General features: G+C 45.5%; 1 protein-coding gene across 3 annotated transcripts in view; it reads left to right on the top strand.

Annotated features, from left to right (window-relative positions):
- The window catches only part of PBX3 (PBX homeobox 3), a 159,330-nt gene that overhangs the window by 126,277 nt on the left and 11,980 nt on the right, over positions 1–21,073 (top strand). For all 3 annotated transcript variants that reach the window (XM_088147011.1, XM_007426838.4, XM_007426839.4), the window contains 3 exons: positions 3,095–3,336; positions 7,582–7,772; positions 10,778–10,913. In XM_088147011.1, coding sequence (XP_088003137.1) covers positions 3,095–3,336; positions 7,582–7,772; positions 10,778–10,913 — 569 coding nt within the window. The remainder of the gene's footprint in view (positions 1–3,094; positions 3,337–7,581; positions 7,773–10,777; positions 10,914–21,073) is intronic.

Here is a 21,073-nt window from a genome sequence, read left to right as displayed (position 1 = left end):
TCACCGAGCTAAACAGTAATAAACCTGTAGGTTGATATACTAGGGAATAAAAATAGACAAACAATAACCACTGTTGTGAGCTTATATGTCGAGAACGTACATAGTATCAGTGCTTAATTTATAAAGGATGGCGGTCATGCATGGAAAGGAAATCTCACCTCTGTGCCCAGTAGACCTGTAGAAACATCTTCCCTATTGTTGATCCTTCGGTCTGCAGGGAGGTGGAGCATTCGTTTCCAGAATAACATTCTCGCGTGTGTTTTGGTAATTAAGAAATTAAAACGGGGGTTCAGGTCAGCTGCTGGAGGATGCAGTGAAAGGCATTGCTTCTCATGCCTTTAATCCAAGATTCAAGTCCAACCCCTTGATCTTGCCCAGGAGCAAGAATTACAGAGTATGCAAGAAGGGGTCTTTAATGCTAGTCTTGGGGTAAATACAGAATTTTGGAAAATGCAAGGAGAATTTGCATCCCTTGTTTCTAGTGAGTTCATTCAAGGTGGACTCTCTTCGAATGATTTGAAATACCAGGATTCTGACTGACTTGCTATTGATAAAACAGGCTACTGTACTAACCATCTCTCCTTTTATCCCTTGATTGCATGTATTTAATCTCCTTCCCATTATTTTCCCAACCTCTCCACAATCTCTCACACATATATTTAACCATATTAAATTGCAGTTTGGGAGCTTTTCGATACCCCGAAACCTGAGATCTTAGATTGTCCACCATGGAGCTGATGGATATGTTTTCAGATTGTGTCATTTGGTGAAAAGCTGCTTTTCAAAGAATTGTCTCCTAAAATAATACATCTAGGTCAAGGGTCCCCTTCATGAAGTTTCAGATCGTTCATTGACCCCCAAACATTTATGATATGAACATAATTTCATAAATACTACTTTAATAGTACTATGAATAACAACCCCAACCTCAATATCAACCCCTTGGATAGTCCCATCAACCCTTGGGAGGCAATATTGACCACTTTGGAGAATCAATGATCTCTCTTTCAGTGGATGCCTTTGAGTAGAGGTTGGATGGCCATCTGTTGAGGACACTTGAGATTCCTGCCTCAAGGGAAGGGTAGACTAGATGTCCTTGCCAGCCCTTCCCACCACTGGAATCTGGTCACCCCTCAAAAAGTTGGCTGATTGTCAACACAGGATAGGTGGGTGTGGAGTTTGAACAGTCTTTCATGGAAAGACACACGCTCTACATAAGATGACAATAGCCCAGACGGAGTCTGAATGACTGTGCAGGGGGGAATAGCTACAGATGTTCTTCCTCTCCTTCCTCTTCCCTGGAGCTAAGTCAGAGCGAGAGGCAAGGGAATCTGATCTCGCTGCTATTTCTGAGCCAAACACTTGTGGTTTGCGGATGTTGAGAACTTCGCCGTTCCCAGCATGGGACTTGCATTTGGCTGGATCTGGACACCCCTCTGCCGGAGAAGGAGGTATCAGCATGCGAGCGCTGGGGGGTTCCCCCCACCCACGGGAATCAGCCAGGAATACTTGCTTTTTCAAACATACTGGAAGAGGTTAATTAGACAGGGATATTTTGGAGGGTTGTCGTACATCTTTAACCGATCTGAAGAGGTCTTGCAATTTTCTCCTTACATCTGTAATTATAATCTCAACGTTGTGTTTTGCGGTGTTGAGAACATCTTGGCAGTCCGCCCACCTCAACCCGATTAAACGTACAAATTGTCAGCCTTGATCTGTGGCGCTCAGATGGGACTGCTGACAAGGCCTGATTTGGGGAGCTTCTCTTGCGCAGCCGACGCTTTTGATTTCTTCGGGGTGGGAGAGGGGGAACGGGGTGCTTGCTAATAAACAGATGCTGCTGCCAACAAAGCATATGTTTGGGGCCCTGAAATCCTAATTTCTACAGGGCAAGGTGGTAAAAGAGCACAGGTCAGGAGTTACCTGTGATTGAGCAGCCGAAAAAGAAGATTCCCTGGACAAAAATATACTTAGCACCCAAGACTGGCTAATTTCCTTTGACGTCCATGCCTTGCGTTCCTCTCTGGCAGTAAAAATAGAACAAACCGGAGCGACGGAGGAATTGTTGCCTTTTCACAACGCCGATAGCAGATGCTTAAGGCAGCTGGTCTGCCTTATCTAACGGGAGGGCTGGCACTGTACGTTTGCTCAACAGCAGAACTGGGCATTCGAGAGCTGCTTGGGAGTCCCGAGAGCCTCAAGTGATTGATGACTGAGTGGTGGGCCTCTCCTTGGGGGAAGAGTCCGGCTCTCCTTTCAATCTGTCTGGGATTTCATTCCCCTTCCACCCCTTGCTCAGACCAGGAACAACCCCACCAAGTGCAAAATGTTTGCATTCCCTCCTTAATAGAGGGATTTGTTGTTCTTAGGAATCGTCTGCCTTTGGGGGCTTCCTGGGAAGCGGGCTGAGTTTTGAGACAATGTCATGGGAGCTTTCATAAAATGGCTCGGGGGGCAGCAGTCGCAAAGGACCCATTTGCCAGGCAGAGCAAACCGTGGGCTGGAACATCTCTCCTTTTTCTTTCCCTTGGGGCCCTCTGAGGAAAGAAGGTGGCTTTTGGCTTTGCAGTATGCTGGCTTGCGTTAGGTGTGTTTAATCAAAAAACATCTTTAAAAATGAAATCAGGGCAAGAAACCCGATGGGCGCGTAATGTGCTGTCTTCCAGAGGTTGCCATACAACGCCCAACTGTATGGCCAAGTACGAGGAATGCTGGGCGATGTAGCTCAGGAACATCTTGAGGGCCATGGGTTTCGTATCCATGCTTTAGGACGACAGGTGAATCCAGCCATGGACCACTTGGTAATCTGGAACAAATATATATGCAAGAACGGAGAGCTACACTGATAAAACTATTTATCCCACTGTTTAATTCACTTGAGTTGCACAATGCAGAATCTTGGCTGAATGGCACCTTCCTGAAGGCCAACTCCTGCAGGCTAGAAGGCTGCAGAAATTCCCATGAAAGTATCTCTGTATGGAAAAGCAATGCTTTCTGTTTTAGTGGGTCCAAGAGCTGGCAGGATAAATGCAGGCGTGGAAATTTCAGGCTGAGTTAATTTAGGTCACCCTCTTCTTGTTTTCCTTCCCCCAAGGTCTCAGCATCCGAGGGGCGCAAGAGGAAGACCCCCCAGATCCGCAGCTCATGAGGTTGGACAATATGCTTCTCGCAGAAGGAGTCTCGGGTCCCGAGAAAGGCGGCGGATCTGCAGCAGCGGCGGCGGCGGCGGCAGCCTCTGGCGGGTCTTCAGACAACTCTATCGAACACTCAGATTACCGAGCCAAATTGACGCAGATCAGACAGATCTACCACACCGAGCTGGAGAAATATGAGCAGGTGAGAGCTTGATACCTTTGCATCTGCTGACATTGGTGGTGGGTCTCTGCTTTGCGAGGCTGCAGAAGGTGGGCCAATTGGATTCAATTAAATTCATGCCCTCCTCATTTCAAAAAATGTAAATTCAGTCTGTAATTCAGATGTCTTAAGGTTGGTGTTGATCCTCACCTGAAAGGGTGGATTTTATGGTGGGGTAGAATCTTGGGGTCTGGGGCAGAAATGTGAAGACGTAGCCAATAATGGAAAAATTCAGGGGAAAAGTCTTTTTTCTTGCAGAGAGGAGATGGATTTCTTTTTCCATTGGGGAGAAGATACTTCTTCTGACCCACTTCCTTCTTGGGGATGAAAAAAAGCTTTTTATCTCCCATTGTTTTCATAATCTTGCATGAGTTTGTTGGGGGAAGCAAAAGGCTTGTGCCTTTTCTTAAAAGGAAGGAGAAACCACCCCAGCCCACCAAGAGACACTTCTGCATTTCTTAGCTCTGACTTCCAGTTCTTGTGCTCTAACCATGGCAGAAATGAAGCAATGCTGAGCCTGCTTTAAGTGAAAACTGTCCAGCAAAAGTCTCAGTAGACAGGAGAGCAGCAGAAATAAATGCCAAGTTTTGAGGACACTGGTTTCCTGGTCTGGTAGCTCTCAGACTAATAAATGCAAGTGTTTCAGTCCCCACAGCTGAGTTAGTAAAGGTTTTCAACTGAAATGTCTTATACATCTGTCCAAACCCCAGGAAACTGAGGTGAGGTGGGGTGGGATGGGGCAGGGTGAGGGAAGATCTGTGTTGCTTGGAAGAGCACAAAGCTAAGACGAATCAAAACCCACAAGTTTTCTTCCACTGATTCTCACACCCAGTAGGGTCTCCTCCCCATGCCTTGCAGCCAACTTTCTAATGCAAGCTTGTCTTGAGGATGTTGGCTGTCTTCACAGCTGAGGAACCAAAAGGGTTTTTTTCCCACGAGGGTTGGCTTGGACTTTTTTTGAAAGTCTTTTTTTTGAGGAGGTTGTTACAGGTGGAAAGGGTGGATTGGAGATTTGTGAAAGTGCCAGTTGTGTGTTTCAATATGGAAGCCAAAGCAGTAGATCTATCTACTGCTGTAGAAGGCTTGAGGACAAAGAAAATGACCTATTGTAGAATGAACCTAACCAATCCACTGTATATAACAAGCCCTGGGTTTACGTCTTCTCTTTCTGTCCTTACATGGTAACAGGTGTCCCTTTGCTCATTTCTCAGCCTTGAATATAGAGGGCACCTATACCATGTTTTGATAATGGTCTCAGGCTCTTTTGACCTTCAGTCCTCACACTTCCTTCCTTTCTCCTGTAAAACACACCCACAGAAGATCAAGCGGTATCCAGAATTTAAGCTGTGATATCAATCAGATCCCCCCCGGGGCCAGAATTTGCAAGCTGTGGATGGGGTAGAGTGTAGGCCAAGACCCTCTTGCTACAGACACACTTTCCATTAAAGCTGCAGGTATTGCTGAGTTGATTGTATGAATGAGGGAGCCAATGAGTGTGTAAAACCTGCAGCCCATTCTGCTGAGATGTGAAGGGTGAGAAGAGATGGATCCCAGGTTAGAATATAAGAAACTGCTTTATAGCAAGCTGGATGTTTGACCTATCAAGGTTAAAATTATGGCCACTAACAGCAGCTTTTCAGGTGAGGTTTTCCCAACCCTACTTGAACAAGTTAGTGATGCCAGCTAAGATTTTCTGCAGACAGACTTTGGGCTCCATCCTTCCCCTAAAAATAAAGAAGCTAGTCTTTACAATTCTGAATAAAGGCATCAATGAGCAAAGGAAATGGATCTCTGTTGAGATGATCTTTTGATTCCTCAAGCCCAGGCTGGAGTTCTCTGAACCTTATCCGCAAACGCCGACCATTGAATCTGAGATCATCTACAGTACATGCAAATAGATCTGGTCTCACTCCAGAGGCTTTAGACCTCAAAGTCAGGGACTTGCAGAGAATCAGAATCACAATAATACCTTCCTGAAACCTACAACTCCTGCCTCAAGCAAGACCTAGAAAGTAGGAGACAGGGAACATAATCTGTCCCTTTTAGATATCTGGGTCAGCTGTAATTCTGTCCCCCAAGAAGGGGGCTGCCCTTGTGTCTTGCTGCCTTTCTCTTGCTCGCCACGGCTTCCTTTGAACCCAGAAGCAAAGGCCGATGCTGTCTTTATTGTGGCTTCAGGCCCCCCACCTCCTGCCCCCTGCCTGGAGTTTGATTTTGACATTTGTTGCCAGTTAAGGGAGTGCACTTTAAAGCAGCAGGGAAGGGGGAGGAGAGAACCGAGCTCTTTCAGAAAGTATGTCATGCCATCAGTTTCTCTCTCACTTTCTTAGCGCCAGGAGAAATGCTTCTCTTCATAATTTACAGCCACTATAATAGAGATGACATATTGAAAGCTATCTTCTATAATTACATTGAAATACATTTTTGCTGTAGGCAAAAGTATTGTAAGCGTCTCAAAACTCCCAGGACAACCGGGTACCTGCCGAGCACACAGGCACGCAGAACGCCTGGTCGCCCTCTCTCCGAAAGGATGCTGTTGGGGAGCAAGGAAGGGTACCCAAACCAGGAGCCTGCCGGACGAGGCAAAGCTAAAGGGATTGAGGGGGGGGAGGTATTATTTTTTTAATGCCAGAAAGAGAAAACAGAGACAGGGCCCAACAGGCAATTCATCATGCTAAAACTGCAGTGGGGAAAACAGAATAGTTATCCTGTGGCTTTCCAGCTGCATGACCATCTCCGTTTTTATGGAAACCTGCTGTATGTTCCTGCTCTTTCTCTCTCCATCCTTGCAAATAATTCTTGGGGAAAGACCCCGCAGCAAGGGTGGAGAAGCTATTTAGCCTCGTCTCGCGGGCCTGAGCTGGTTGGGAGTGGGGGGTCCAGCAAAACCTTTCCAGGGCATTTCCTCTGGGGTGATGCAGGAAGAAATGTTTCCTTTGACTGCCTCCGAGCGAAGGATTCTCTGTTTCAGCAGCAACACCGAGCCTCTGTCTTAAGATTGCCCCCAGATTTTTAATTATCTAAATGTAAATACTTAACAAATTTTACTTAGAGTAATGAGCTAAGTGCACACTCCATAAATGAGCTGTTCAGGTTAATCATGGATGAAGTACTGGTTTTAAAGGCGAGCTCTTTTGAATCCCGCAGAAAGACTGGTCCGCTGCCAAATTGCTAATCAGCATTTGCGTTCGTAGTCATCTTTGCCGTAATATGTTTTCAGAGATGCTTGGAGGAACCTGTGATCTGGAGGCAAGATTTGCACTCCTTTCTTTCTGGCCACCCACCCTGTGCTGGGCAATAATTTTGCTTTTAACCTTCCAGTAGATCGGTCAGCACCGACAGGTCTTCCCATGGTTTTATTTTATGCTTTGTCCCACCCCTGTTTCTCTAGCTGGGATATCAGCCACAAACGTCCAGCATGGTGGTGTGGTTAACAGGCTGGGTTATGACTAGGGAGACCCAGGATCTAGTCAACCCTCGGGGAGGGAAGTTCCCTGGGAGACGTAGGGCTGGTCAGAGCCTGTAAGAAATGGTTCACAGACTGATACGGATCCAAGCACGCCTTGTGGAAATAATTCACAACTGTAGATTTTCCCCCTTTGTCAAGGAAGAGACCCATCTTCTCTCTGGTGCATTGTAAGACTGGGAGAAAGAGATTCACAAAGTCTGTGCCCCAATATACCCCTAGATATATTGGTTCTAAACCAAAAGTAGGTTTGCTGCAATTCTTTATGCCTTTATGCTTTTGTCTTCATAAAGCTTTTGGAGAGAGCTTTGTGAGATGTGAGCTGGGGAAAAAATCACTTTCCATTCAGACAGCAACTAAGGATCTGGCATTGCCCAGGGTACCTCGTCGAGTTTATGCTTGGGGAAAAATGGAAGAAACTCCTGGAGGAAAGGCAGGATATAGCTCTAACAAGGAAATAAAAACGAACTCTGCCAGAGGAAAGATCTCTCACTGACTGAGTTCAAACAATGTGTTAGACCCTGCTAAAAGGAGGCTGGGGTGTTACGGTTTGGGTCTTGGTGTTGTTTTAGCAGGTTCTGTGAACCCAAACATTGTGTAAAGCCATCATATGGTTGACTCTGGTGGTACAGCAGATCATTGGAACACATCCATAAGTGTTTGTTTTTTTTAACCTGGATTAAGCATGTTGTGTGTCTCCAGTTGCTGACTTTATCCAAACTACCCCTCACTGCTGATTCTCTCCTTCCCCCTCTCCGTAGGCGTGCAATGAGTTCACCACCCATGTGATGAACCTTCTCCGAGAGCAGAGTCGAACACGCCCCATTTCCCCCAAAGAGATAGAAAGGATGGTCGGCATCATCCATCGAAAATTCAGCTCCATCCAGATGCAGCTTAAACAAAGCACTTGTGAAGCGGTCATGATCTTGAGATCCCGGTTCCTTGATGCCAGGTGGGTAAATCTGGTACATCTATTAGGGGATTGCAGTAGATCCAGAAGGGTTGTTTCTACTAGCTATTCACAGTAATGTTTGAAGGCTCCCTATGGTTCCATCGTAATAGCAGGACTCAAAAGTCTTGTTTTCACAAGGTCCACTTCTGCGTCACTTCTAGAAGATGATGCCATTGCGTCTGTTCTGAAAAATATTCTCCTCCCTTCCTCAGCTTTGTCTCTGATACACCAAATGTGGACAAGGGTCCTAAATGGCTTAGGAACCAACAAGCATCAATGCCAGCCATACAGGTGTGCTAGAATCAGCTGGGGAAGTTGGCTTGTGATTCTCTTGGTGGGTTCAGCTCAAAATTCTGTGCTCAGGAGCAGAACCTTCTCGCTGGCATCATCTCCATGGTGGAACGTCAAGGATGCTATCGCTGGCTGTATACTGGCTTACCCAGACATTTGTACAACCAGACTGTTTTTACATTGTTTCTGAGACGGCATTAAAACTCTGCTTGCATTTAATTTCTGCATGAGACTGTTTTTAAGGATTGTTAGTTGTCTTCTTGACAGTTTTATTCAAGGTTGTTTTGTTCTTTTGGCAACTTTCTTGGCACTTCTGGAAGGGAGAGCAATATAGACATTCTTATTCTTCTTAGTAAATGTTTAACTCTCAGTTGTTTAATAATAACAGCCACCCCATTGCTCCTCCACGGAATTATACTGTCGAAACATTTAGTTCGGTCTTCTGAAGGCCAGGCAACTAAAGCTTAAGTATATTGCTTCCGCTCTGGTGTGATTAAACTTCAGAAGTTTGAAGATGCTCAGCCATTTGTAGGAGCATCGTGTAGGAAGATACAAGATGCAAAGTTGGCTATTAGAATGGTTCATGAGTTAGGGTTAGGGTTGGTGTCATGGCTTTGGGGCCTGCCACCAGCTGGCAACCCCATTGCTCATAGCCACCAATCTTGGCCATGGTCTTCTCTTATCTGATGCCAAGAAGCCATGCTGGTTTGATAAATCAGCGCCTGAGAGAGAAAGAAGGACCTGCATTTAAAGAGCAAGAAGGCGAGGCAGAAAATAGGAGGAAGTAGAGGAATGAGAGAACGCGCTGCTCCAGGGAAGAGGGGTTGATGCTGGAAAACATGTGTGCGTGCTGGATTACTAATGGAGGACAGCCTTCCAGATGGGAGCTCCCTGTGGAACATCTAGGCAGTTTAATCGTAGGAAGCCCAGAGGAAAAGCATTTAAAGGGTTTTCTAAAGAACAGGCTGCGAAAGAAGAAAGGAAAAACATACTGGGCAGGATGGGAGGTGGTCAAGAGGGGAGAGAGGCTGTAGGTAGTTTCTTTCAGAGCTGTGGAGGGTCCATAGGACAATTCTGCAAGAATTTTGCAAGCATCTCGGCATCCCTGCCTTTAGCTCTGGTTTGGTGGCCACTCCCAAGTGAACTGAAGGTGAACCCAATTGTTTGAAAAGGAGTAGCTTGGCAAGATCCCTTACCTTTCCACTGAGCAGGACCCACCCCAATCTTTTAAATTTTTTTTACCCCCTCTCTTCCAGAGCAAATATGTTAAACCGTCTTGCTGCAGCTAAGCTCCTTTCAGTGTCACGTCTGCCAGATCACCTTTGGGCAAAGTCAGTTAGGTTTGGGGCCAGGGTGGAAAATCGGTGGCCTTCTCAATGTTGCAAACAGCAATTCCTAGAAGTGTCAACAAAGGAGGACCCCAGAAGTTGGATTTTAGCAACATTTGCAGGAGAGATTTCCCTCCTGGATGGTTTCTTCTAGTACGTGGAACTAGCAGATAATCCAGCAAATATGTTCCCTCTACAAAACACTCCGTGTTAAGTCTTGGTGGAATTCTATGAGAACCAGTCTTCAGAATCATTCTGACCAAAAAAAAAAAAAAAAAAGTTAAAAAAAAATCAGGCACATTTAGCTTTTTAACTCACATGCAGATTGCTTAGCCAACAAAGGCTGGTGCAGCTGTCCTACAATTTTTGAGCCCTTGCTGCTGGGTTCTTCTCCAGTTTTGCTTAATTTTTTTTCTGGATGGTTGGACATGGAGTTGCTGGGCCCCCAGTATGTTTTATTTTCAAGATATGGGCCCTGTAGATATTCTTAGAAAGATAGGGAATGCTGGAAAATGTGGGCGTGGCAAACGTCTCAGAAGGGACCCTCCCTGGTTTCTTGGGCTGTAAAGACAAGGGGGGGGAGGTACTTTCAGACTTGCAAGATTCTGTTAATGTCACCTTACTATAAAGTTAGAGTTGGTACTTCTGGGTGTGCTTCTTGTCTGGACTACCTCGCAAGGCTGACAACAATCTGGCAAGTTTGAAAGTACATCTCTTCCCAAAATAGCCACGAAATAGCTCATTCTGCAGAACAAAAATGGATATCGAAATAAGCCAAGCATGCCTATGATTGAGAAATATAGCGAACGAAGGAAGGTGAGGGAAGAGATATAATGGGAAGTGGGAATGACCTTGGGAGACGGGGAAAGAGCCGCAGCCGGGAGAACAGTCAGATAAGAGGCAGCTTAGCCTGCAGCAGGAATGGGGGTGTGGGAAGTATCTCAGATGGGACCCTCCCTAGTTTCTTGGACTGTAAGGTGAGGAGGAGAGAGATGTTCTTTCAGACTTGTAGGATTCTGTTCATGTAACCTTACAATAAAGATAGTGCTGGTAGTCCTGGGTGTGCTTCTTGTCTGGACTACCTTGCAAGGCTGACAGGCGGGGTGAGGGGATGCGTGACTGCTCTAGGTATGAGTTCAGAGCAATCGTAAGTGATCCTGCATTTTTGCTGGATTTTTTTGTTTTTAAGTCAGGGCAACACAGGAGCTGTTGGTGGGCACTGGGACCCCAGGATTGCCCCTCCGCCCCTATTAAAGGAAGTGAAAAAGGTCTTCTCCCCATTTTTTCTTTGCTTACTTTCCAGATCTGAGTCTCACCTGTGGGATTTCTCTCTTCCTTCCTTCCTTCCCTCCTTCCTCCCTCTCCCCTCCTCTGCTCTGCTCTTAGGCGAAAAAGACGCAACTTCAGTAAACAAGCCACAGAAATCTTGAACGAGTATTTTTACTCACACCTCAGCAACCCCTACCCCAGCGAAGAAGCCAAAGAAGAGCTGGCAAAGAAATGCAGCATCACGGTATCACAGGTAAAACCAGGCTCCTTCAGGGGTGGTTTGAGAAGTTTGGGGATCGGTAGGTTCCAATCGTGAGATGAATGGCCGTTTGTCTGCGGGTACGCAGAGGACATTTCTTCAGTCATTCCTGGATCAGCCCCAGGTTATGCCCCTTAACTATCCCCCAAAGTACTCATTTGATAGCCTTTGAGAGAGGAACCCCCTTCTCTTGCACAAAGGGACCCACTTCTAGAATCTACCTGCACTTTTCCAGATGGAGTGAAGATCTGTCCTGGTGATGCTCAAAATCCTATTCTTCAATAATACCAAAGGCCAAAGATGGGGTCTTCAGACTATGAATCCTCTGCCACAGGGTTGTAGAGCAGAAAGTACATGGGGGCTTCCTGGGGAAAGTAGGATGGCCATGTCACTTGTAGGAGCGGGGAATATATTTGGAGCCAGATGACCTTTATTATAATCTATAACTACTATCCAGAGCACTCTATGATTATTATTTATTATCCAGAACCATCTAGTATTTTTTTTTTCTGACATTGATCCTTCAGACCAGGAATGAATGACTTTGGAGGGCCAGTGGGCACATTCTGAACCTTGAGAAAAGCTTGGGGATGCTTTCAGAAATGGCCACCACAATGGGAGATACCTGGTGTTAGACCCTCATGCAATGCAGCTTTGTCCTTGATCTATATGTTGGACCAAAACTAAACAAGACAGAGAATGCGCAGTCTAGGTCCTATTTGATTGCATTTTGGTTTTAAGGAATTGTGACTTGGGAGAAGATTTCAGACCACTGTGGAGGAGTAAGCTTGACTACTCCCTGCCATTTCTTAAACTAAAATTGCCCTTCCCACATCATCCTGTTACTTGTTGCAGTAGGGACTAGCCCCTCTTCTCTTTGCAAATGTGATGAGCAGCAGACGGCTTTCTTTCATGGTTCCTTGACTTCGGAGTGGCACTGAGAAGCTCCTCTGCTGGTCCTTTCTGGGTGAAAAGCTCTTCAGATGATAAGCGGCTCTTGACAAGCCATAGCAACTAAATCCAGCAGTTGAAGTACCTGCTGGTAACAAAGTACCTGCTGAAGCGTTTGAGAAAAGAAAGGCAGGGTTGACTCTTGCCTTCTGTCCCATCCATAGAGTTCCAGTGCCACCACTGAGAAGCTCTTGCTTGTCAAGTTAGATGAGCAGTTTCAGCTCCCTTTCGAATGTCATCCCACGACAAACCCAAGAACAAGGATTCATGTTTGGCTTTGCTGTCCTACAATGCAAACTTCTTGCTTGTCAATCAATTAGTTAGACCGATTGGAGCTCTTTTTTACCTACCGTGGGTTGATTAAATCTAAACCCTGAGTCAATCCCCGGGAAGGTCATGGGTCATTTTGTCTCTCATTGGTCTAAGCCATTTCCCCACTTGCCTGTTCCTAATACAGCCCTTCAGTAACAGTTCAGTAACAGCCATTTGCGCCACGGTAATGAAAGTCGCATCGGCAAAACAACAGAGACACTTTAGTACATTAGAAATGTCATAGGCTTTTAAAATACAGCAGCAGGCTCGGCGTCTCCTGCCTTAGAAGAGATGACTTTAGCTAAGGGGGAGAGTTTTTAGATTTTTATTCATGCCCAAACTTACAAGCTTAACAGCTTAGCGCTCTAAAAACCATCACGGTTGTCTTAATGTCAACAGCTTGCTACGCTAGCAAGCACTGGAGGAAGGGAAAAAACAAAAGCAGAAATCTCAGCATTGGAAATCTGATTTTATTTATTTGCTTATTTATTGGTTTCCCTGAACCACGTGGCAGGGGTGCCCAGGAAGGAAAGTGTAAGGCCCAGAGGTGTAAATGTTTCATTTTTGCACTGGATCAACATTGCCTGCAAAGAGAACGAAAATAAAACCTATTCTGACAGGCTTTGTTAGCGATTTCTGTTTTTCACTTTCGAAGATCCGGAGGCGAAGGATTTGGAAATGTCATTCTCGGCCCTTCTGAATGTGAATGATAGTTCTACTTGCATCATTTTATGAATGACAAAATACTTCTTTTCGCACTTGGAGCGTGGACAGCCCATGCATATGGATACACCCCCCATCTTTCACTGGGGACGTTGTGCATAAGAGTGATACATGAAATAATTACTTAATGATGTGCACTGCCCTAATGAAAGTTATTGCTAGCTCATCTGTACTCAATCCCCCCAAATTAGAAACCATTTGGGGGGCAGCTGTTAATAATACATCCAGTGTAACTTTTGAAAAGATGCTGGTCGAGTATTCCTGGGGAAGCTGTCATCCTCAAGTTCTCAGCCCCGCAACACTTGTCCTCTTACTGGTATGATCCTGGTTAATATTATTGATGGCCACAAACAGCTTTGGTGGTGGCTAGAAATGCAGGTAGCAAAAAGCTGCTGGGCTCAGCTGAGAAACTCGCTTCCTTGGTGGAAAGTCCTGAAGATTCTGGGAAGAAAATCTTCAAGCAGTGGATGCTTGCAAGGAACTTTCCATTTGCTTCTCCACCTCCCTCTCTTCCCTTGCCCTTGGGTTTTGGTTTGTCTGGCTTATTCTCCCCTCTTTACTGCCTGCCAGCTGCCTCCCAAATATCAGCTTTTGCTTGTCCCCTGGACCAGAAAAGCTCCATGCTCTGCATTCTTTCCTTGCCATTGTCTGCCAGCAGAGGCCTGCTCAGAATTTGACCCTCGGATGTTTTGCTTGTCCATGCACAGAGCTGAAAGATCCCCGTCCTTTGTCCAATTTGTGGTGGGGAGTTGCGTCTCCCCTGCACAAACACAGGAGCTCCTCTGTCTCGGCTCTCGTGGACGAGCTAAGCAGCCCCGGGATGGGTTGATTCCCATCTTTGTGCTCGGAAAGCTTTCCGTGATTCTCAGGCCTTCTGGCTGATGGGGGAACTTGTCCTGAGAGATGCTCATTAGAATTTAAAAGCCGGCCTCACGTATGATATGATTTCCCTTTGTAAGGAAGGCCTACTCATGTGAATCACATAATGATGTGCTAGAAAGGGAGAAACTCTCTGTGGCCTACTTGAACTCTACCCAGCATTATTCCTTTGTGGCTAGCGAGAGCAGAAGAAAATGGTTGGATTTTCAGGCGACTTGCAGATGTTCCTTTTGCGGTCATGGGAATTTGAGCACTGCAGAAAAAGACCAAAAAGAATTACCTTAAGGCTCTACCAAGATCAGAATCCTATTTGCAGTGTGAGCAGGCAGATCCCTGGAGAATTTACAGCCAAAATAGAGTCTATCTTTTCCCCTCTTTGTATCAGGTTCTGATATCCCTGCTGGCTTCTGATTTTCCAATGCTGGCTTCTTCTATGGAGAAGTCTTGTACCTCCACAGGGAAAGACTCTGCTTGTGGACAGAGATGATTAGTTGTTAACTGGACACCTCCTATATTAATTGCTATTGTCCTTTTTAGATGGATTTTTGGAAGCCAGTGGAAGCCAGTTACTCAGTAACTTGGTTGCTTCCACTCAGTAGAACAACCGAAGCTTGAAAAAACTCTGGGTCCATTTTAAAGTCCATGGAGGCTACTCTTTAGGACACCAAAAGGTATCTGTTTGAGTTTTCAAAGGGTAAGAAAGTCTTGGCTAAATCCACTGCTTCGGTCTTGATCCAAAGTTTTTGGAGAGTGGTCTCAAAGAAGCCACTCAAATCAAATGCAAACCTTGGACTGGAAAAAATTGTCCATTGCCATCCTTGAAGGCTCAGTGAAGATCAGGTGAAAGGTGGCCTCTTTTTGTAAAGTGATACCAGGACAGGCGTAATAAAAAATTGAAGGGCCAAAAACATAGGTCATTCATTAATCATGCGTTTTGAAGAGGAAGGAGCTTAGCGGACCCACGGACACTTTTATCCTTAAAAGAATCAGCCATAAAGAGCATCTCAAGATATGTATTGGACTGTTGGTAGAACTAATTTCTTTTCACAGCCCAAATCAAGAATGCAGCATTAAAACCATGTAGTTGTCTCTACCGCTTTGGGTTTCAGAACTGGGGCCTTTAATTCAAAGCAGGATGTAAAGCTGACGACTAAACAAGGGGAAATATAACCTGAAGCTCTGTTTGTCTGGAAACACTCTGTTTTTCTCTGATTTTTGAAGGGCAGAATGTTATGGTGGCCATCATTCCGATCCCAGATCAAACAGACATGCCTCTCGCTACTCAGTCTCCCCAAAGTTGTGCATCTTTCTGATTTAAGAATAATTTATTGCCTTTTTTTAAATTTAACATTGCAATTAACGTGATGAATAAGTGCAAGGGTATTGTTTGAAATGTAATATACAGTTAAGCCCAATTAATTAATTGGCTTTCAGTGACTGGGAGCAGAGTGATGTTCATCGGTTCTTTTAATGCACAGATAGTTTATTTAAATGAAAAATGTGGCACTAAATAGATGTATCTATTCACCCTCCCTCCACCCCAAAATAAAACTTCTAACGTGCGTGAAGGAGATGAACGCTGAGCAAGGGCTGAGAAATGATGAGACCCAGAATGCTTTGCAAAGAGGGGAGCCACAAATGTTGGAAACGCCAGCGCTGTAGAATCTGTTCGGCTCGCTCCTGCATTATCGTTCATTTGTTTCTCTGAAGGAATGGCTTGGAAAGTTTGGGAGTTTTTGCAGAGCGTGCCCATTTCTTGGAAGGTGATGAGAAGACAAGGAATGGCAGACAAATGGTCCTGATGTACAGCTGGCCTAGCGCTCTGTCCTTGCAATTTGCAGCATGGTGCCTTCAGCAGGACACTCTTATTTTATGGGATAGCGGAGAAAGCAAGGGGCTAGCAATTCCTGCCATGCATCATGCACGATCATCCAAGGTCTACTTTGAATTGTTGATTGAGAGTCAACAGGATTCAACGTGGGCTGTTTTGACGTCCGGGGAACCCTTTTCGACAAGTCTGCAGGAGTTGCTGCTTCCATCGGAACGACAAAAGCCACATTGCACCGTCGCGATGCAAGCGCGGCTCCTTTTGGACACGCAAGCGACATCATGATGCACATATAAAAGGGGCCGGACTTGCATTGTGTTGGCACAATGCTGCTTTTGTCGTTTTCTCTCTCCTTGCCTTCCCCCACCTCCGCTGCAGATCCCCCTGTCCACAAGGAAAAGCTAAGACTTTTAGAGTTACCTCTATTGATAATGTTGCATTCTTTGCTAGGAATTCGTGCATTGTATAAGGGGTATTAACAAGCCAGAGTTGGCCTGTTGTTATTTGCTGCCTTTTAGAAATTTGTTTGGGGGGGTGTCCCTCAAACCCTAACACTTATTCAACTATGCATCACCCTCTAAGAAAATGAGGACTTTAAAAGGATGTCTACATTTACTCATGCGTTCATTTAGATTGAAAAGAGCACAGTGTTTTTTTAGAATACAATATAGCACTTTTTTTATGGATGGTGAGTAGGAGAGGTGGGGAAATATCACAAGTTTATTGACCTCGAGCTTCCACTTGATGTTAGTTTAGTAGTTTGTTGAATACACATCCCACCTTTACTTCGGGAGTTTAAGACTGCTCATGATATTCCCTCCTGCAAATTTTCTTTGCCACAACAGCTCTGCGAGGCAGGCTGAGTTGAGATCAAGTGAAGGACGTGAAGCTGCTCCATGCACTTCTGTGGAAGAGGTTAAGCTTCCACCTGGGCCTTCTGAATGCCAGCCCATCGCCTGAACCACTCCATAGTTCTTAGAACCAAACCCTCTTATGGCTTAGTACGATGTGTGAATTGGCCACTTCACTGCTTTACAAGATTCCAAGCCAGCATCTTTCCCAGTCCTCTCTTCAAAAATGGGACCTGAACAGTGGTAACAGATGCACTCAATGAATTTTCAGAGGTGAGGGACCACCCGAGAGAAGAAGACTCTTTTTTCCAGCAGCTGCGTGGCGTTTGGGGGTGGGAAGGCTTAATTGCAGATCAGAAGTGAAGGATAAGTGTATGGAAAGGGGAGAAGGTGATCAGTGCAAAGCTGGTGGTCATCCTTTCTTCTGCCTTGTCTGAGTGGGGCAGGTGCTACATCTGTCTGCTGAAAAGGTCAAGAGGTCTTGGGCTGTCGGATGGCTGTCAGCCTTGACACTGAGCAAAACCTTGCCTGAATAGGGAAGGGGTTGGAGACAGCATCGTGTTGCGACTCCAGGAACTCTTTCCAAAGATCTCTTTTGCAAATCCCATTTCTTGAGAATGATGCCTTCCCCAATGGGTATGAACAGCACCTCCGTCAAGGACTTGCTTGATTTGATTTGGACGTCTTTATTGACTTCTGCAGCAATGGCCAAGGCAATAAGACGGCGTGGCTTGTTATGTTTTGCATTACCTTATATTTCTTCAAAAGAAGAAAAGCCATCTGCGACTCTTCCGCTCCTGATGGCAATTTTGCTAGTCTTGGCGATTCGTAATGGAGTCTCTTTGTTATCAAAGGACACAAGGTCCTAGAAACCTTCGCAGAGGACAAGGACCTCCTGAAATGGTTTGCAGAGCCACCCTTGCAAGAGAAATACACATTTAAGGAGGCAGAAGCTCCATTCTTTGTTTTCGGGGTTTTTTAAATGCCATCTTGTGAAATTTAGGGCCATTTTAAGTTTAATATTTCATTTGGAGTGTCCATAGGTGTTGTCTGGCACGGTCACATGTGTCCTGCTGTCCAACATCCATACAGATTTTATTTGTTTGCTTCCAAGAGGACACCAGTGGCTTGGGGGGTATAAAAAGATGTGGCTCTAAATCCTTTTGTTGTTTTCAGCTGGGCCTCCAAGGCAATGCCTGGGTGTGTTCGGAGGCAGCAACGAAAAGGAATGAACTCTATTATGGAGTTAGCCATGGCTTTGATGATAGTTGACCCACCGAAATTGCACACCGCGTGCAGAGCGGGTGGCTTTTCCAGACCTTCTCGCGCACAGCAAGAAGACATCAATTCCTGACTCGGGCTGCCGAATTCGGCGGCCTCCTGAATTTCGTTCAGGGAATAAGGGCTGCTTGGAAGGAGACCCTGGAATCCAAAAATCATGGATTTGTATGTGTGTGTGTTTATTTTATTTAATGTTTGTAGATGGGAGGAAGCCAGTCCTGACTTTGATATTCCTCGGGTTGCGTTGGGCAGGTTAAACATAATGTACGATCCACTGCGCCTTTCATTGCTTCCAATTAAACCTTGCTTGTTAGTTTAACCTCTAGGTAATCTCGTCAAACAATGCATGGCAGACAACACTGCCCACAGTGGCTTTGGATGAGTGGCCATTAATTTTAATTGCCTTGATATTAAAGATTAAGAACTAGTGGGACTGGCAGGGTGGAAACAATCTGATGTCAAGCAAATCTGCCTTCCCTAGGCTGTGGGGATATTAAAATTTTACTGTGAATTAAACAAGCCTTTATTAGTAGCGGCCATTGCTGGATGGGTCCGGAGGTGTGCATAAACGCCCCGATTTCTTATATATCCACGGACAATCTGCTTGACGTATAGAGATTCTGCAATTATGAAACTGTTAATAAAGCCATAATTGGATTGTCCGTAGTAATTATTTGCCGGCTTTCATTAATGCATTATTGCTTCCTGACTGACAAGGTAATATTAAGTGCAATATATGTAATACTTCAGTGGGTCGTCCTGGGAATTTGGCGTGCCAAAAGATGCACCTTTGCTTATTGCGTTCAAAGCTTGGGGGGGCTTTCATTAATTTAGGGGAGAGCAAAGGCCAGTATTACGGTAGCAAGGGCTTTCCTGCTTTCTTAAGATGATGAGGGAGCTCAGGGCTAGACGTGCTATATCCTACCAGCTCTGTCCAATTCAAAGACATGAGACTTTGTCTTTGTTTCAGTTACAGCAATTTGATGGCCTGGACAAGGGAGCACGTTTCCAACCCAAACTCTTTTAGATCTGCAGACGGTTCACAAGTTCTCCACTGAAGTCTAGAAATGTCCCCCTAGCTTGCTCCTTTCTCAACACTTTTTACATGCCCCTTCCCTCTCCTCGGTTCAAAAGAGGTTCTGCTCAGAAAACCTTCAGAGATGAATTTGGGCTGCAGAAAGAGCTGTTGGGGGTGGTGTTTGCCAGTCAGGTCAAAAGATCTGGACGTGCACACTTGATATTCAGAACATGCCTGCTATTTTCTTTGGGCACGAATTGCCCTGCCCACGTGTGGCCCATAATTCCAGAACATACATGAGCCCAAAAACGGTGGTGTGCACCCGTGGTCTAAACAGAAGCGGCTGTACCAGATAATGTGGTGTCCTTAAGCCAGTCTGCACATTGTTGGGCTTCACACAATGCCCTTTTTCTCCCTGGGAATGCTGGAGTTCACTTAAAGCTGATCGGCAAGTTTGTTGGGCACCGGTCTATGGTGGGAGGAGAGACAAGGCTCTCTCTTTTTTGCTTCTTTCTCCTTCCAGCGAAGGAGACTAAAATTACTAGAGCTTTGCTGCCATTTGCAACAAACAGGCAGCAATGTTCCTCCTCTTTACTTGGGGGAATGGACTTCTTTTGTGGTGTCAGAGATATAGGGTAGGCTGTTTGGTGGAGGAAAGGGTGGAACCTAAACATAGGGAGAGGGTTTCTACCCTTGCTTTGGTGAATGCACCTGATGGAACCATGATCTAGTCCATCTATTTCAATTGATGGTAGCCCTCTAGGACTTGCGACAGAGCTGAGCATTGTCCTGCACCTGTTATCTGTGTTCTCTTTCATTGTCAATGCCATAGATTGCATTTTGGGTCCTTGTATGCAAATCACCATGCAATATTCTTCAGCTAGGGACCTCCCCCTTCTTTGGAAATGAAGATGGAAGGGAAGAGAACATTCTGAGATTCTACAGCTTTTCGACCAAAAAAACGTTCTTCTCCAGCACAGCAAGTGAGGTTTGCTCTTTATGGCTTTGATGTCCTTTTTCTGGGACCTTCCTTGAGAGCAGATGTTATTTTACTTGGTTTTCTGGCTGGTTGTACCATGGCAGGAGCAGTTTGGATGACAAGCTGCCTGCAAATACTTTAAATATCAACAGTAGCCATTGCTCCAGACTCCATGCTACACCTGTCCTATTTGCATGTCTAGAAGCAAAGAAGATCAGAGTCATGCAAGCTATGGTATTCCCTGTGACACTCCATGGAAGCGAAAGTTGGACTTTGAAGAAGCGGGAGAGGAAGAGCATTGACGCTTTTGAACCTTGGTGTTGGAGAAGACTCCTGAGAAGACCATGGACAGCCAAAAACCCCCAAAGCAATGGATCACTGAACGAATCAACCCAGAGTTCTCACACAAGGCATGAATGACCAGGCTCAAACTGTCCTGCTTCAGACATATTATGTGAAGACCCAGCTTTCTGGAGAAGGCTCTCATGCGGGGAAAGGTGGAAGGAAAGAGAAGAAGAGGATGACCAGCAGCAAGGAGAATGGATTTAGTTACAGTGGCAATGGGTGCAACATTGGAAGACCTGAAGGACCAGGCTGGGGACAGATCATCATGGAGAAAATCTATCTATGTGATCACTAAGAGTCAACAACGACTTGATGGCATGTAATCAATCAGTCAATCAATCAGAAGCAAAATTATTTTGGTAACGAACTTGGAAGGAAGAAGCCAGGAATTCAGAGGGATTTGCACACATAGATGTCATCGTGAGCTGGTTACCCTGCAAGCAAATAAGTGTTGTTACATCTACTGTTTTTTTTTGTAATTCAGCTGGGCGAGAGATTTCCTTTCTATTGCACAAGGGCCCCGGTACGGCAACTGACACAGACGCTTGCCAGTGGGGGCGGGAGAATTTCAATAGTTTTCTACTTCAGTTATTAATTACGCATAGCCCACTAACAGCCAAGATCAGAAAACAGTTCTCGCATGCCATTTTCCCAGCGGCTTTGTTTCAGCTGCTCCGGCCATGACCTTCGGGTGGGTTAATAGCGAGCGCCTTCGATGCTGGCTTGGTAGCAGTGTGGCCATCTTCAAAGAGAGACAACAATGCAAGGTTTCATGCATTATTGATTTATTTTCGCCCTTCTTTTGTGTGTGAGTAAAGGGTTGGTTGGCTGGTGGTTTTTTTTCCCCAAGCAGATTGAGTTCAGTTCTATTCGCAGGCCACTCAAGGTTGTTTTAGCCCACCTAACAAAGACAATTGCAGATTTTTCTCCTTAGGCTCCCGCCTTCCTTTCCCAGGCGAGCAAAGGTCACTTCTATTTGTTCTGTGG

This window comes from Python bivittatus, unplaced genomic scaffold, assembly GCF_059951505.1.
Source record: "Python bivittatus isolate LINGU-HERP-01145 unplaced genomic scaffold, Pbiv_v1 ctg000160_np1212, whole genome shotgun sequence".
Classification (NCBI taxonomy): Eukaryota; Metazoa; Chordata; class Lepidosauria; order Squamata; family Pythonidae; genus Python; species Python bivittatus.
Note: the sequence above shows the minus strand (reverse complement) of the source record. Positions and strands in the feature narration are given on the sequence as shown.